Below are 19,413 nucleotides of genomic sequence, written 5' to 3'. Positions count from 1 at the left end.
CTTCTTTACAGATAAATAAGAAGACTATCAGGTAGTACATATATATCTTTCAGTAATTGTTCTCAGCTAATTGATTCACATGCTTTCAGTTTGGATGCTAACTTAAGGTAGAAAGTTGCACTTTCAGAATCCTTTTGAGGTTGTGTGAGGTCAATTTGTCTCTACTACATTTCATATGAATTTTCTGTTTGAGAATTATACCACTGAAATTGGACCCTTTCCGTCCTAATTTTGGACATCTAGCTAACCTGAAACTTCAGCAGATTATCTTGCAACCACAATAATTTCATAGGTTCTCTCTACTCTGTTCTCTTTTAGAAGATTGTATTTCTATGAATTGATGAACTTTGGACCTCTGCTGGGTCTTTCCTCTGACCATAGAAAGTCATGGTTTAAACAAATTTGAATCTATCACAAATTAAATATCTAAAGAGTTAAGAGAAAGAATGGAGTTTTGTAAAATACCCAGAATGTTTAACTTATATTACCTGTCCAAAACTTGTTGGAATTCCGTGCTGACGCAAAATCACAGACATTCTGATTGGTGAAGTAGTCGTCAATGGTTACCATCTCTGCACCATTGCTATACAAAGAAAAGTAACAATGGGCAGATAAACTGTCTCTACTAAACACTACTTCTTTGAGAAATAAAATTTCTATGGCATATGTCAAAAGTTTCAATACTTGGTCTTTATTTGTTATAATTTTTCACTGTACTATACAATTTTCCATTTGTATCGTCTAAATTTGTATTGCATTTTAAGTTTAAATTTGTATTGTATTTATATTAGTGCTGACACGAATGTTCGAATATTCGCGAATGAATAGTAAATTTCTAATATTCAAATGCATATTTAGCATTCGAATATTCGATCACGTGTTTAACACCCATATAAAATGCTGTAAAGTATGCAGCATCGTGTTATTTTGTTACGATGGAAAAGAGAAGCTGGGATCATTTTACTCTGAACAAAAGTAAAGACAAAGCCATCTATGACTGCCATGTTTGGTAGAGTCTATTACTTAACCCAGTAATAGACTCTTCCGCCATGCTTGTTTACATTGAAAGTAAAAGCAGGGTTCTCATCGAATGGAGACAAACATCCTGGATTTTTTAATTCATATCAGACGATGAAGAAATAATTTGCTTAAAGTTTGAACGAGTGTGAGCTACCGAGTGTTATTCTCGAAAGGTACACCGAAAGTTTTTTTTTAAAAAGATACTTTGATGTAATTTGCTGTTTTTTTTAAATAAACAGAACATTTCCGGAGTACTGAGCGTTGTTAAGTTTTCTTTTTAATACTATATCAAACATGGCGTAAATATTTGGAATGACTTACGAAGTTACGTATCAGTCTCATACAGGAGTCAGGACTGCAGTATATTATTAAAGAAGTCGTAAATCTTTTGATTGTAGTTGATGGAAGTTAAAAAAATTAAGTATATTAATATTATTTGCATAAAAAATAAACGCGCACCTAATTCAATGGATACTCATGCACTAAGTGTCAACTTCGAACTGACGTGTTTAGGCAGTCTATACATACATGCACTTAGTAATACAAACTATCAAATATGCTCAATACCTTGTCAATGACATCTATGATTATCGAATATGAATCGAATAGCACTCACGAATATTCAAATACTGATTTATGGTATTCTTTTCAGCACCAATTTATTCATAGTTTTCATTTGTATTGTACATGCACACTCGATAGATGTAAATACATAGCATTGAGAATTTTTTGGTTAACCTACATAGGAGACCATGTTCTGTAAACTTTGCAAAGTTTTCTTTTTTCATCCACATGCATCTTTGGCAAACATGTCTGATTTTGCTACAACTTGAAATACTCCTTACAAGCTTGAGATTGTAACAATTCACGGGAAAAGTAAAGGTGTGTCTTTGTGCAAGACAATCTCCAAGCATAAGATGATAAAGTTTTAATATTAATAAAAAGTCCTTGTTAATAATATAAATAATAATACAAAAGGCATATGAGTGTTCATTCTGTGTTTCATAATATACCTGTGTCATTTAAAAAATGCTTTGAACATGGTGAGTGAAATATAACGTACATGGTGAGTGAAATATTTCTTGATGGCAACCAAAACTTTTGAAATGGTGACCAAAAGTAAAGTTTGGTCACCATTTAGCGACTAGATAGTGTGATTGGAGCACTGGCATGGTTGACTTACCCCTTGCACACCCGATATGCATTGTCCCACGTAGAGCTGGTGAGGGTATCTTGGCCATATAGTCTGTAGCACATAGTTCCCGACAAAACCCATCCTAATTCGCACAACAGAGGACATGATTAACATTTAGCATGTACGTTAATAAAAGTATAAAAGTATCAATGTTTTCCTTTCCCTTCTTCTTCCAAATAATTTCTTTTGACATCTCGGTCAAAACTCTATTACAATAACATGTATTGTTAACAAATCTAACAAGGTTTGAAAGATTGTTTATAAGCCGGCCCCCATGTCAAAGTGGAAGGCAGTTTTTAAGCAGTTCCTTAGCAGTACCAGTTTTGGTATCTAAGCAGTTTTTAGCAGTTCCTTAGCCTTCCATACTTTCCTTAGCAGTTGGATTCCCCTATATGTCTCATAATGAATATAAGCAGTTCCAGGCAGTAATTTTAAGCCTTCCAGTTATCTAGCAGTTTTAAGGCAGTTATTTTGGCCTAAAAATTTAAATGAGTTGATGTAAACTGGTAAAAACTGTTTGAAACTGCCAGAAACTGCTTGCTCATTTCCTAATATGGTTTTCATAAATGAATATGCATGAAATATAATCAAGATGAAAACTGCTAGGAACTGCTGATATCATCTATAGGTTATATGTATAAGTTTTATCATTTTCAAGAATAAATTATTACATTAAGACATACTTGTACAATATTGTACCATTTAAGCCAACTTGAATCTACACTGCATGTGGATACTGCATTTAGCTAGCTTTTAGCATAGTAAATATAAATATATATTGTAAGACTTCAAATTACAATCATGACCTTATAAGCTTCTTCCCAAGTTGTTCTTGAGAAGTTGTTATTTAAAATGTTTTCATGTTAGATACTCTCAGACCTTTGATTGACCATTGTAGTACACTCAGCTATATCTGATCTTATATATACCAGTAAATTAAGTGATCTTAGCAGACTATTATTAAAAACTGTTCAGTGAAAATTTATGTGAAATATTTTATTTACCTTAAGGTCAGGCGACATGTTCCTCGAGAATCTTATTTGTATCTCCGCGTAATAAAGAGTTCCAATAAAAAATATCAATTTTATAATTACTTTAAAAATCATCAAAATTTACTTGGATTTGGTTATATGTCTAGATGGTCAAGTGGTTAGAACCGTGGCCGCTCACTGCCAGAAGCGTATAGGTTCTAGAGGTCGTAAGTTCAAAGCCCCGCCCCGGCGGAGATATTGTTCTAATATAGTGAATTTCGCTGTGCTGTAGATGTATTTATTTTTATATCAGCAATTCAAATGTATTTTCAAGAAGATTATGTAGGATATTGCATACTCTAGTATTTTGCAGAAATGCCTGGTATTAAGGTACCCTAATTTTTCGCAAGAAAGCTTGTCAAAGTAGTAGTAAATCATTAACAAATTCATGGAAAAAGTTATCTAAAATTGAGGAACGTGTTGTCTGACCTTAAGAGAAATATATGTAATATCCTTAGAACATATTAAAATCCATAAATTTATTTGAGTTTGCCCATACACAACATTTTTTGTGGTGAATATCACATGCACTCTTAACTGCCCCTCATGGCACTGATACATTCAAAATTTTCAACCCAACTTCCTTTTATCTCTGATCTTGATTCTGAGTGGTCAGCTTATCTGACAGCGGCCAGTGACCCAGATTTGTAACTGATTGGAAATGAATTCTAGAATGATGCAAGTCCCCTGTGAGGTGCATATTGACCTATAACTGCTTATACTGCAAAGACTGCTAAGAAAACTGCTTAGAATAACTGCTTATACTTTTACCTAGGCAGTTTTGACCTGCCACTAAAGCCCTTACTGCTTGGAATTAACTGCTTGAAAACTGCCAAATAATTTGAAAACTGTTTAAGAACTGTCTAACTACTGCTAAAATAGGCAGTTCATTTTGCCATGGGGGCCATTAACCATATGATAGACACTTCCCACCTTTTATAGTGTATAAAAAACTAAATCAATACACTATAAAATCAACAAGCTCTGCATGCAACTCCATTTTGGTCAGAAGTGACTAAAGTTTGTACGTACACATACCATATTTTAAAAAATCATTTACAGTTTTACAAGTAGTTTACATTCCAATAATATGAAGATGAGCAATAATCATATTAAGATGCATGTTATAAACTACAACCACTTCCAGTCCAAAATGGTGCAAGTTGCAGGCACTGTTGACAGACTAAGTAGAGGAATGCAGATATTTTTTTATTCACGGTGGTATGGGACACCTCCATGTTGTGACGTATAGTTTATCGAAATAAACAATAAAATAAAGTGTAATTATATAAGTTGTTTCATTTTATCAATATTTAAGCATTGAATCATTATTTTTTGAAAGACGTGGTCTCATAACTGCAACGGTGTGTGCATACAAATTGAATAACGCGCGCTAGCGTGTTATGAAAATTTGTTTGCCCACACCATTGCAGCTATGAGACCACATCTTTCAAACAAGTGCCCCATGGGCCACATCGCTCACCTGAGGAACAATAGGTATAATAAAATCAGCTTAATGGAGTCATAATTAATACAAACTATCTGGACAATGTACAATAATACATGTAGATCCTGTATAAATAAAATTCATTTTTCCCCTGGATATTCTTATGTTTATAATCCTTAGTCCCTTTTCTAACAGGATGATTTTATAGTCATATCATATGTTGAGTATTGCAGTTCTCAAAAAGATCCTTAACAATAGTTTATATATGGGATATAAACCTACATCAAACTCTGAACCTTCTTGTAAAGCCAAAGAATTGTCCTGGGGCCAAAGTCTTAACAATTATAAAGAATCATCTGGCTGATTAGTTTCTGAGAAGATGATTTTTAAAGATTTACTCTATATATTCCTATGTTTAATTTCAACCCCCCATTGTGGCCCCACCCTACCCCCAGGGGTTATTATTTTCACGACTTTAAAACAACTTTGAATCTACACTACCTGAGGATGCTTCCACACAAGTTTCAGCTTTGCCGGCTAATTAGTTTATGAGAAGAAGATTTTTAAAGATTTACTTTATATATTCATATGTTACACTTCGACCCCCCATTGTGGCCCCACCCTACCCCCAGGGGTCATGATTTTCACAACTTTGTATCTACACTACCTTCCACACAAGTTTCAGCTTTCCTGGCTGATTAGTGTCTGAGAAGAAGATTTTTAAAGATTAACTCTTTATATTCCTATGTTAAACTTCAACCCCCCATTGTGGCCCCATCCTATCCCCGGGGGACATAATTTTCACAACTTTGAATCTACATTACCTGAGGATGCTTTCACACAAGTTTCAGCTTTCCTGGGTGATTAGTTTCTGAGAAGAAGATTTTTAAAGATTTACTCTATATATTCCTATGTTAAACTTCGACCCCCCATTGTGGCCCCACCCTACCCCCGGGGGTCATTATTTTCACAAATTTAAATCTACACTACCTGAGGATGCTTTCACATAAGTTTCAGCTTTCCTGGTCTTATGGTTCATGGGAAGAAGATTTTTGAAAATTTCTCGAAAAATTTTCATAAATTCCTAATTATCTTCCTTTACACAAAGGCGTGGTCCTTAATTTTCACAACTTTGAATCCCCTCAGGCTAAGGATGCTTTGTGCCAAGTTTGGTAAAAATTGGCCCAGTGGTTCTTGAGAAGATGTTGAAAATGTGAAAAGTTTACAGACAGACGGACAGACGGACAGACAGACAGACGGACAACAGACAAAATGTGATCAGAATAGCTCACTTGAGCTTTCAGCTCGGTGAGCTAAAAATAATGATTCAATCTTATATTTACGTTTTTTTAACATTTTTTCCCTTTCTGCAAATATATATTTTTTTAAATCTCTGCCTCATTTAACGAGTAATGCGCAATTAACGGACTAGCCATTGGAACAGTCCAATTATGCTGACAAAAATAGTCCACAGCGTTTTAAATCATTGTAACACAATTTTACTTTTCATTCTGTAATTTGATGAATTTACTTTTGGTATTCTAAAACAATAATCAACTGAAGTCATTTAACTGTTAAAAAATATTCACAACAATAAAATATCAATCAGTGTAAGTATAATATCAGGTCGTAATCCGGTTTGAAGTCGCGATGAGAGTCAGTCATGTTCTTTGAGAAATACTGAATGTATTCATACGCACCAGATTTGGTGATTGGGTTTTCTAGCTGTGTTATGCATAAATATCACTCAAATTAATTAATGCAATTTAATAGGGAAAAGGAAGTGAATGTAAATATTGTCATCCAACAGCGTAGTGCAGTCAGTTAGAGGGTTTACTACCAATCTGCAGGTCATGAGTTGGAATCATGCTGGGGATTTTTTAAATTTTCACCTTTTCAAAAAAATTTAAAATGTATATTTTTTTAAGTATTGTAAATTTGAAAATTCTAAACCGGTGAAAGTATTGTAATTATAATGTACTTTAATCCACATTATCAACAGATTTCCCATTACCGCCTTAAAATGTGAGCATGTATAAAAATATTCAATTTGCTAAAGATAGACCATAATTCTTATTAAAGCTTAGTACAAATTTTAACAGGAAATGCATATAGATTTAATATTCATAATTCGACAACAAGCAATATTCATAAAGTGAGCATGCATGCAGAAATCACTAACAACTGCCTTCTAGCTATCATATAATTTCGTATATAATATCATATATTATATGTTACTTACCTGCAGAACAGGTAAGTGTAATAGATGTTCCCTGCAAAAAGAAATTAGTAATACAGTCATTTAAATGAACTATAAACTTTTGGTACCGGTACATCACATATAAGTATACATCCATTTCCACAAAAGAACTCTCAGCAGCAGCAAAAATTCAAGATTTTTCAATTTTCAAATGATTTTGGGGGCTGAAAATGGGATATTAATTGTTCATTCTGTATTGACATGGTGACTGATACAAACATCTTATTATAGTGCCCGAAGGCCATAAAGCTCACTTTCGATCTCAGTCCCACTTTTTAACTGTATTCTCCATTTGTTAAAGTATAACTGAGATCATAAAAGCACTTGCGTAGTTTGAATGCCCCGAGGCTAGATATCAGGTTGCCCAAAAATTATGGGTGCATGTGTGCGTGCATTCTTTACCATCAGTAGAAGAGATTCATTTAGGCCAGCATTTTTTGAAATTTCGATTTACAAACCCGCCGACCCTATTTTTTTAAAAATTCAAATAAAAATAAAAGGACCTGAACTAGCTATTAATTTTATTTTTTCCTCCGACCCGAAATTTTCTTTCTGGTAAAAATAAAAATAATGTTGATGCAATCACGTACGTATAGTCTGAATTATTGTTGTTCATGCATTGATTAAAAAGACCAAGTTCTTTCCGATCAAGTCACAGGCACTAGAAGTCACACAAAAAAAAACACCATTGGGCCTACTCCTGTTTGCTTTCGTCCAACCCTACAATTTACGACCCTATTAAGTTTTGTGATCGGCAACTTAGCCAGAATTTCCTCAAGAAAGAGAAGTTGAAGTCTTTTTCTATCACAATTCCGTAAATTAAAAAAAAAAAAACCTCATTGGCAAGAAAATGATAAGTTACTTATTTAAAAAACATTTTTGCAAAATAAATTCTAAAATAATCATAATTTAACCATTTGGAAATAGATCCTCTACATAACGGTTGTAAGTGGGTCATAAGGTTGGACTAATAACCCTAAACACACTGAACACAGGAGTCTTATGACTGAAGGAAAGAGAATGATTTTATTTGTCATTAAGCTAACAAAATAACAAAAAATTTCCTTTATTAAAGGTATAATTACATAAATAAATAAAATTTTAAAAATTAGTTCGTCTTTTTTAAATAAAAAAAACTTGTTTGATTTTTTACTGACATTTATGGACATGCTTCTAATCCAATTTATTTTCAGTAACAATATTTTAAATTTTGAATTTGTGAATAGCATTGTTAACTTAATCAGATAAATGATTTCTCAAACTTCTTCCTATTTTTTCTGCAAGGAAGAAGTGAAAACTCCCTTAATTTTTTTGGTCTTAATGTATAGGCAAAGTATGTACTTGTATATATATATATACATGTAATTATATATAAAAAAAAACCCTTCGTTTTTATACATGCATATACAATATATTAACACAAATTTTCAGAGCCCATGGATAAAATATGTTATGATAAGAACATCATCAACAACCAAAATTACTTATATATTTAAAAAATGGCAGCTCCTGGACATGTGTTCTTATTTTAAAAATAAAAAAAATATTGTTGAAAAATTGTTTTATTTTTTTTCTCGACGGACAAATTTTTAAATTTTATTTTTATTTTTTTTCCCTCCTCCTACCCAAATAATTTGAAAAATATTTCGTAAATCTAAAAATTAAAAAATGCTGGCCTTACTTAAACAAATGTGCATCTAAATTATAAATTCATCAATACTGGCCTAGGACCAAGCTATTCTTGCTAAATATCTGTTCAGCCACAAAATTATAAATTTGTGCTTTAATTTAGAAGTTCTCAAAGCAATGACCAGAAATATTTTACTCACTGATTTCACAGGATGTTATTATTTTTTCTTTATTAAAGCATTTTAATAAATCTTTGAATTTAAACTCTGTCCAATGTGTGTCACTTTTGGGTGATTAATAATTAATAAACTCTTTTGTCAAAAAGTACGATTGGAATAGATTTAAGTAAAGGCCAATAAAAAAAATTGTGTGTTTCGGGTAACACGGATGAAAAAATTAGGTTAGGTAGATAGGGTTTTTTGTTTGTTTTTTTTTATCATATTTTTTTCTGCATAAATCCTATTTAAGAATGTTTGTTTGTGTCATATTTAAAAACAGATTTTATAATAGAAATAATGTAAAATTCACAATCGGATACAATACAGACATCTAAACATAGGTAATCGCAGATTACAAAACTCACCGAGACGAGGCATCACCCTTATGAGACTTCACCTTTATGAGACCACCTTTATCATATTGTATGAAAATCATACTTTTTGATCTTGGATATTCATGGATTCTGTTTTGACACAAAATCATATATCATCTGTTTAAAAGTTTTATGATAATCATATGTTCAAATGTTAATCAATATAATAATATAAAATTAAATTTTGCATTGTATCATACATACAATATATATCATATAATACAATAAAATACTGTAATAAACAAAGATGATGTAACAAAGATGTAAATATGAAATGACGTTGTATTGTGTTAAACCTTATTCTATTTGATCACATAATACAACATCATTATATATTATACAATATTGTATAATATGATACAATATCATATTACATAATACATCATAACATTGAAACATATGATATTATATTGTATAATATTATACAATATTGTATGATACGATAATATATAATATATAATATAACAATATCATATGATACAATTTCACATGATATAATTGTATATTACAGAAACCAATATCATATTATACAATATCGTATGATACAATATCATAGATAAAATATAATATTGTATCATAACATACAATACTATACAAAACAATATCATGATACAATATCATATCATAAAATATAAAAAAAATTGATACAATATCATATGTATCAAATAACTTTTTACAATATAACATATGATATTACATTGTATCATATTAAACAGTAGTGTTTCATATCATACAATACTTTATCATAGGAATCATGTTATATCATTTAACAACAACCACGTCTTTCTATCAAGCAGGTTTAAGTGAGGTAGAAGATTTCTTTAGCATCCTTGATAATGGAGATCAGGCTCTGCATCTGAAGCTTCCTCTGAGATTCATTTATAATATAGTTAAATCAACAATGCAAGCTATCATCTATAAAACATGTGACCTGTTCCAAAAAACTAAACCTCATCCAGCATCCGTAACCTATGGCTCAGATTCAGCATTCAAGCCTGTCAGGTGCATCAGTATCATAAGATGCATCACCCATGCAAGTCTGGTGAAGTTAGGACCAGTAATAACTAAGATATCATCATCAGAGGGCACCAGCAATTAAAAACTTCACCTCCTTCAGCATCCGCAACCTATGGCTCAGATTCAGCATCCATGCCTGTCAGGTGCATCTGTATCATAAGACACACCATCCATTCAAGTTTGGTGAAGTAAGGACCAGTAATAACTAAGATATATTTTTTAGCATCCTTGATAATGGAGATCAAGCTCTGCATCTGAAGCTTCCTCTGCGATTCATTCATATTACAGTTTAATCAACTATGCATGTTTGAAATAGTACTATTATCTATGTAACATGTTACCTGTTAAAAAAAACTTAACCTTATCCAGCATCTGAAAACTATGGCTCAGACTCAGCATTCTAGCCTGTCAGGTGCATCAGTATCATAAAACGCACCATCCATGGAAGTTTGGTGAAGTTAGGACAAGTAATAACTAAGATATCATCATCAGAGGGCACCTGTTTTAAAAACTTTAACCAGCTCTTAAAAACCTTAACCTCCTCCAGCATCCGAAACCTATGGGTCAGATTCAGCATTCAAGCCGTTCAGGTGCATCAGTATTATAAGACGCACCATCCATACAAGTTTGATGAAGTTTGGACCAGGAGTAGTTAAGATATAATCATTAGAGGGCACCTGCTCAAAAAACTTTAACCAGCTCCAAAAACCTTAACCATCTCCAGCATCCGAAACCTATAGTTCAGATTCAGCATTCAAGCCTGTCTGGTGCATCAGTATCATAAGACACACCATCCATGCAAGTTTGGTGAAGTACGGACCAGCGGTAACTTAGATATTGCTATCAAAGGGCACCTCAACAAAAACTTTAACCGGCTCCAAAGACCTTAACCTCCTTCAGCATCTGAAATTTAGGACCCAGATTCAGCATCCAAGTCTTTCAAGTCCATAAGTAGGTCCAGATGCATCATCCATGCAAGTTTGGTGAAGATAGGACAAATAATAGCTTAGATACAGGACCTGCAATAAAAACTTTAACCAGGTCCGGACGCCGATGCCTGGGGTATAGCAGCTCCCCTTGACTTCGTCTCGGTGAGCTAAAAATGGTAGGATCAGGGCATTTTTGTAGGTTAGGTCGGGTTACCCTAAACACACAACTTTTTTTTTTTAGGCCTAAAAAAAAATACTAGTTCTTCTTTGACTTTTATATCATTTTTAATTTACTGGTGCCAGAAAAAAAAAGATAAGAAAAAATTAAAATTTCTTATTGAGATTTTTAAATTCTTCAACATTTGACCAAGTACTTTCATGCAGTTAGCAAGGCAAAATCTCCATAAACCTTTATATTCCAGGGACATTTGTTATTTTATTTTAATTTATGAATATTGTTTGAAATTACGAATATTGAGTTATTTTAAGCAAAACTTATGATATTATAGCATAAACATTTTTAAAACTGAACTTTATTTATTTTACAATGATTGATAAGCAAGTTCAACAACTTATATTAATATCTCTCGTTTGCACGGATGTTAGCGTGAGGGGGTCACTGGTGTAGGAAGAAGCAGGAGTACCCGGAGAGAACCCACGTGTCCAAGCGGGCGACCGCCATACCCTATCACATACAACCAGTCGATCACGGAGATCGAACTTGGGTCGCAGCAGTGAAAAGCGAGTGCATTGTCCACTACGCTACTTGGACACCTTGGACATAAACATTTTTCACTTAGTGACATTACAAGGGCACCGCAAAAGCGGAGCATCCCCTTGCAAAATAAAATATTGTGGAGGGAAATGCATCATTTAGGCTATTCAAGTAATTAATTAGACCAAATATTCATCTTCTTTAAACCTCTTTGAATTAAAATATTAAAATATTATAATTAAACCTGTTCTTCTCTTAGTAACTCAAAAAATTTAGCCCGAAATTCATCTCGGACAGCTGCTTGTTTTGATTAAATTGGGATGAACTTAATATCCTGCTCGCTTCAATTTTACACTTTTACACCTTGGACATCCTTACAACTCCCCATTTTTTACCTTTTACAAGGCCTTAATCCTACAAAATATCAAGTTGTTGATTTGAAATGTTTACTTTCGCAAACAGGAAATGTTTATTTTCAAGTCGTACATAAAATTTCTATTTTAAGTGTTGTAATTAACGATATTTTAATAAATATTTAACAGAATTACATGAAAATGAATAGAGTTTGTCTTTTAACCATGCTTATAAAGTATACCGGTGTCATATAATATTTTGAACCCCGCGATATATTGAACCCGGGTTCAAAATATCGCTGCGATATATTGAACCCCCCCATAAAATGGTTCAATATTTTATGGCCGCGATATTTTCAACCCCCCTCTATTTTTCATTGGTATTGGAGAGGGGGTTCAAAATATTATGGCTGCGATATATTGAACCCCCTACCTTTTTCCAATTCCCATTGGATAGGGGGTTCAAAATATTACGGCCGCGATATTTTGAACCCTCCTCTATTTTTCATTGCTATTGGAGAGGGGGTTCAAAATATTATGGCTGTGATATATTGAACCCCCTATTTTTCTACAATTCCCATTGGAGAGGGGGTTCAAAATATTATGGCCGCGATATTTTGAACCCCCTACCTTTTTCCAATTCCTATTGGAAAGGGGGTTCAAAATATTATCATTATGGCCACGATATTTTGAACCCCCTACCTTTTTCCAATTCCCATTGGAGAGGGGGTTCAAAATATTATGGCTGTGATATATTGAACCCCCTCTATTTTTCATTGCGTTTTGAGAGGGGGTTCAAAATGTTATGGTCGGATATATTGAACCCCCCTCTATTTTTCATTGCTATTGGAGAGGGGGTTCAAAATATTATGGCTGCGATATATTGAACCCCCTACCTTTTTCCAATTCCCATTGGATAGGGGGTTCAAAATATTATGGCCGCGATATTTTGAACCCCCCTCTATTTTTCATTGGTATTGGAGAGGGGGGTCAAAATATTATGGCTGCGATACATTGAACCCCCTACCTTTTTCCAATTCCCATTGGATAGGGGGTTCAAAATATTACGGCCGGGATATTTTGAACCCTCCTCTATTTTTCATTGCTATTGGAGAGGGGGTTCAAAATATTATGGCTGTGATATATTGAACCCCTTATTTTTCTACAATTCCCATTGGAGAGGGGGTTCAAAATATTATGGCCGCGATATTTTGAACCCCCTACCTTTTTCCAATTCCTACTGGAGAGGGGGTTCAAATATTATCATTATGGCCACGATATTTTGAACCCCCTACCTTTTTCCAATTCCCATTGGAGAGGGGGTTCAAAATATTATGGCTGTGATATATTGAACCCCCTCTATTTTTCATTGCATTTGGAGAGGGGGTTCAAAATGTTATGGTCGGATATATTGAACCCCCTACCTTTTTCCAATTCCCATTGGAGAGGGGGTTCAAAATATTATGGCTGCGATATATTGAACCTCCTACCTTTTTCCAATTCCCATTGGATAGGGGGTTCAAAATATTATGGCCGCGATATTTTGAACCCCCCTCTATTTTTCATTGCTATTGGAGAGGGGGTTCAAAATATTATGGCCGCGATATATTGAACCCCCTACCCTGTTCCAATTCCCATTGGAGAGGGGGTTCAAAGTATTTTGGCCGCGATATTTTGAACCCCCCTCTATTTTTCATTGCTATTGGAGAGGGGGTTCAAAATATTACGGCCGCGATATATTGAACCCCCTCTATTTTTCATTGCTTTCGGTTCAATATATTGCAGCCATAATATTTTGAGCCCCCTCTCCAAAGGGAGTATTTGAACCCCTTCTCCAATAGCAATAAAAAATTGAGGGGGGTTTAAAATATCACAGCCATAATATTTTTAACCCCCTCTTAAAAGGAAATTGGAAACAGTAGGGGGTTCAATATATCGCAGCCATAATATCGCAGTCCAAATGCAGCGATATTTTGAACCCGGATTCATAATATCGCATAATATATTGAACCCGGGTTCAATATTTCGCGGTATCAAAATATTATATGACACCGGTACCAAGTTTGATAAACAAGCATGCAAGGGTTTTTCTTTAATTCTGCTTAAAAGGCTGAATTGGACATACATACATACACACACACACGCACAGCAGCAATGCTATATCCCCTTCGCCACAACTTGCGCAAGGGGATAATTAAATTTCAGCAACTTAGCCTACTTTTACTGAACAATGGCAATAGTTTGTCCCTGCACAGAAAGATTTTTTTCCTAAAAACAAATAATAAATTTGACGATAAATGCATGAAAACTTTTTTGTGCATGTGTTGATACTGCTAAATTTTTTAAGTCTTTTATATTTTAGTTGATATCGTTAATTAGTTACTAATTAGAAACCCTATCTACATCATCATGTATTGTAAATAAAAATATGTGCTTCAAATTATAAGCGAAAAAGGCTGACTAAAGCTTTTATCCTTATTACATGTATATTACGTGTGATTGAAGACATCACTTTAGAGATAAGCAAAACAATAGCCATCGTCGCAAACCACACTTTTGAGTTCACATGGTTTCCTCGGAGAGAATCTATGTGAATCACACATGGGTCACCGACGATGAACAATAGGATTTGAGAAAAATTATTATGAGATGAAATCAGATGATGCACATTTTAAAACCAGGTACTTCACTGCAGCACATTATACATGAAGGTGAACAGTCATTTATCATATTTTCAATCATCCTGCATATAATTCCATGTTTCTTAAAAGTTGAAAGAATCGCCAATAATCGGCTGCTAAGGGACATAACTTTGTAAAAGTGGACTAAACTAATTTTTTATTTTGATTGCCCATGCATTGAAGGAATAGTTTATTTTAAATCCAAAGAAATTTAATCACAGGTTGCCCAAATATTTAGGAACATTAATCATAGAAGGGTATCATGATAGCGTTGCTTTGGGTTAACCCTGGAAAACAACTTCAGTAAAGCGTGGATTTGGAAGTAACCTGCAACACTAAGTGGTGGTGTCACAAGAACCCTTGTCGAATTCGCTATGTCTATGGTCAAAGATAGACACATTTTGTGATGCAGAGATGTTTCCTAACATATAATCTCCTTTCTTTTGATACCAAACATATACCAAACAATCAATTATAAACATGCTTATCATGGTTATGCTGTTAAACATATTTTCAGGGACGTACAGATCTAGATACTACGCCCCCGATGTTTTGAAACCAAAAAAATGAAAGTGATTAGGTATACGCCAAATTGGCCAAATGGCTGTAGGCTTATTTCAAAATTCGTATAGTGTCACTTTTTGTGTTAAGTTTGATGCTATACAGTTCATGCAAACAACTGGCGAGCATTTACCTCATGAGAGAGCGTCTTTTGTGGTAAGACAGGGACGTATTCTATATAGTATAATGTCTCTGGGTAAGGTGACCCGACTTCGTTCAGGTTCCACACAGTATCCCTTTTGCGCATGCGTGATACAAACTGTGATACACTCAGGTGCTATGATTTATTTTACTTCAAATTTAATTTAAATGTAGTTTTTAACAGCGAGCCATTTGATTTGCAAAAAGGTCATAACAAATTATGCGGCCTACCCTTTTCAATTTGACCTATGTATGAGTGTGGGCATAAATCAACACAATATTTGATGTAATTATTCCGCTTAGTAATAATTAAGTACTGGCTACAAATGTCAGTACAGCAAAAACTGTGTTTTCATTGCAATAAAAAGGGTAAAAAAAATCCGCCCTAACTCAAAGGGATAAACACTGTCCTATCCTTTTCTTTTTATGCTTTAAGTATGTTTTTTTTCTGTAGATTTCAATTATATACTTCTTGATACAACCACATTTATACTATAGGAGTAAACTACCTGAATAAGTAACTGTAACATTTTTGCAAAAAATACATAAAGGGTAAAAATCTAATTTTGAAAAAAAATAATAATAATAATTGTTGAAATACCAATTTTACAAATGAGATGAGAGCATTTCAATGTATGACAAAAATGCAAAATGAATTATCATTATTTTAAAAGAAAGAAAGAAAGCCTTTGAAAAATAGAGCGGGAACGATTAAAATGACATTTGGCACATAAAAGTATTATAGGAAATAATAACTGACTTACTGCATACGATATACACATGTATATATATTACACAGGTCAACTGATGACAGTATTTAGCAATAATTACATAAATTATATTTTTTTTTATTTATGAAAAATATTATTTTTTGGACCCCTGGAAAATTCAAATTTATTCAATTTACATGGCAAAATTACCGGCCCCCAACACACATACACAAATTTTCAAAAACTTTCAAAAAGAATTCTGGATCCGCTTTTGCTAATAAACAGTGACTATTTACTCATGGACTTATTGACAATTAAAAATCGTCCATGAGTAAAAGACAGTAGTATTAATTGCACTTCAAATTCACAAAATTGTGACCAAATCTGATCTGTTTTATAATGTTAGTTTGTTCGACTGATGTACACCCGAACACTCAGAAAGATGTCTTACACAATGCAAGTCTGTGTCCTGTGGTGAACCTCGTCGCATCGCAAACCACGACCAAAAATGTCTGATCCTCTCCCATCTAGGAGAGAGGTATGCGGAATCCGGGCCGTGGCCTGAGACGAATGTGATAGAGGTAATCATGTCTCGGGTAGCAACATCGCCACCAACCCTGACCGCCATGTACTATTGCTTTAGTATAGTTTTAGGACTGTTCAATATTCAGTTCAAAAACCCACCCCAGTGCCACTTCCTCAATTCTTGATGACTTTTGACCCCAATGGAATGTGATTTATTCTTTTTAGCGTTCTTTTAAATACTTAAACTTATGCTTTGATTTGCTTCATATGTAATATAGACGTAACATACATTTAGTTTTTCAAAAATATAAACAAATCTAAAGTATCATAACGTAAAAAAAAAAATCTTTACGGCACACGTTCAGATCGATGTATCTATTATTCTTAAAAGTAGGCTACCAGGAAGAAAAAATAACATATTACTTATTATCAATTAATCAGGTCTTTTGGAACTTACCTTGGATAATTTCACAAAACATAAAATCCAAAGAAAGTATAACTTTCCATAGATGCTAAATTCCACAAATTTCGAAGACATTTTCACAGAACTACATTCATAATGGTAGTTTAAGTAGCGCTCTTAACGTTTTCAAAAGATTGTCACTTTCCAATTGTCCCAAAACATGCAAGAAGCGTGAAGGACAAATCTAGAGCATCTGTCGCCCCAAACACTGGACCATTTCTGTACAGGGGATTTTTACGCTGTTTGCATATTGTAATTATTATATTTTTTTATTCATCAAGATATTTATTCAGTTTCATTTTCGACCACTAAATACGTCACAAAAGAGCAATTTCGACACTTCTCAATGTTTTTTTTTATTTAAAAATTCCACGGTTCTTTGCTTTTACTATGTGACATAGTTTGCATTGTTAGGTAACACCCGGATAAATTCACCAAAGTAACTACGCAGTTTTAAATATGGGTATACACATGTACATACAAAATGATTTTAGTATGATGAAAAAACCCAGAATTGATCTGTCTTTCATTTTGATGGTAACTTCTGTTACAATTAAATTCAAGCGCGTGTTGATTAATGTGCAAAGCTTGCTCTCTCGTGATAATACACCTGAATTTATCAAAAATGTATGTTTGATTCAAAAAATGACGATTGAAGTAAACGTAAAGACAAAAAGCCCGAAACTTGATATTATCATCTCCGAATTCACAAAATGGAGTAGCTCTCTCTCTCTCTCTCTCTCTCTCTCTCTCTCTCTCTCTCTCTCTCTCTCTCTTCAGTATCTCGAATCACGAAACAATTCGAAATAATGACGTTCGATAAATCGAGAATAATACATACCCTTTTTCATATCACAGCCTGTATCAGCCCAAGACTCCAATATCAGCCCGAGGGCCGAAGGCCCGAGGGATGATATTGGTCGAGGGCTGATACAGGCTGTGCTCTGGAAAAAGGGTATTTATTATTATATTTATTACATACTTAGTAATAAATTATTTAAAAAGGCATCAACTTGAACAAATTGATTTTAAATATTATTTGAAAGTAGTTTGTACATGTATTAAATAAAAATATGAGATCTTATTGTTTTACCAACATGTCGCTACAGAACCGGAATATCTTCGTGTATTAAAATTAAATGCTCCAAAACTAAAGTTTTTAACTGCATTTAAAAATGTCAACTGCAAGAAATGTTTCATTTCGTCTGTAAACATGCAAAAATGCCGAAACGGAAAAAGGCAGAGATGTTCCGCAAGGTGTGTGATACGGATCCGTATCTATGGTGTTCCGATGGGGCCACTTCGACCTTCGCACTTTCGCCTTTATGTCGAGGTGCGAGAGTGCGAAGTTGCGAAGGCGAAAGTGCGAAGATGCGACGGCGAAGGAGCGAAAGTGCGAAGATGCGACGGCGAAGCTCGAATATGCGAAGGCGAGAGTGCGAAGTTGCGAAGGCGAAGTTGCGATACTACTAAGATGCGAAGGCGAGAGTGCGAAGGCGAAGTTGCGATACTACTATCGCTCCTTCGCCATCGCAACTTCGCACTCTCGCCTTCGCATCTTCGCGCTTTCGCCTTCGCCTTTTAATAATTGTGGAGCTCTCTATCGTTTAAAGACAACTCTAGCTGTATAAAAGGACATCTGAGGAAGGCGATGAACTTTTTAGAAATTATTGTCAACAGCCTGCGCAGATCCATAACTTTTTTTTCTAGGGGGGGGGGGGTGTCGATGGATAATTATATTTGTCGGGGTGGAGGGGGAGGTCCCGAGACATATTTTGGAGATTTTATTATAAATAATTAATAAAATTAAATTTTCCGGACCCTTTCTCCCCCTTTACTGCAAGTGTGAAGTTCTTAATATTGAATTTTCCGGGGCGCGGATCCCCCCCCCCCCCCCCTGGATCCATACATGAGCAAGGAGTGTCGCATAATGAAACATGGTTAGAACGTTACTGTGTTTGATCCACGGTAAACAGACAACTGGGGAGTGACAGGAGTGTATTTGTGGAAGTGCATTTGTATACATTATGGCGGACATTACATTTTAAGTGGAGTATATAATGATTAGGCATAGCCAGCAATGGTAAACATATATGTCTCATATACACATTAAAATATTTATAAACAATGGCCTAGCGCATGCG

The 19,413-nt window shown here is 34.2% G+C and overlaps 1 protein-coding gene across 1 annotated transcript in view; it reads right to left on the bottom strand.

Annotated features, from left to right (window-relative positions):
- LOC128165078 (tolloid-like protein 1) overlaps window positions 1-17,542 on the bottom strand; it is a 29,472-nt gene extending 11,930 nt beyond the window's left edge. The window contains exons 1-4 of the mRNA XM_052829286.1: window positions 17,264-17,542; window positions 6,936-6,966; window positions 2,204-2,297; window positions 489-583 (exon numbers count right to left, since the gene is read on the bottom strand). Coding sequence (XP_052685246.1) covers window positions 489-583; window positions 2,204-2,297; window positions 6,936-6,966; window positions 17,264-17,344 — 301 coding nt within the window. The 5' untranslated portion in view covers window positions 17,345-17,542. The remainder of the gene's footprint in view (window positions 1-488; window positions 584-2,203; window positions 2,298-6,935; window positions 6,967-17,263) is intronic.
- Between the last annotated feature and the right edge of the window lie 1,871 nt (window positions 17,543-19,413).

Source organism: Crassostrea angulata, chromosome 10, assembly GCF_025612915.1.
Source record: "Crassostrea angulata isolate pt1a10 chromosome 10, ASM2561291v2, whole genome shotgun sequence".
In the NCBI taxonomy this organism is placed as follows: domain Eukaryota; kingdom Metazoa; phylum Mollusca; class Bivalvia; order Ostreida; family Ostreidae; genus Magallana; species Magallana angulata.
Note: the sequence above shows the minus strand (reverse complement) of the source record. Positions and strands in the feature narration are given on the sequence as shown.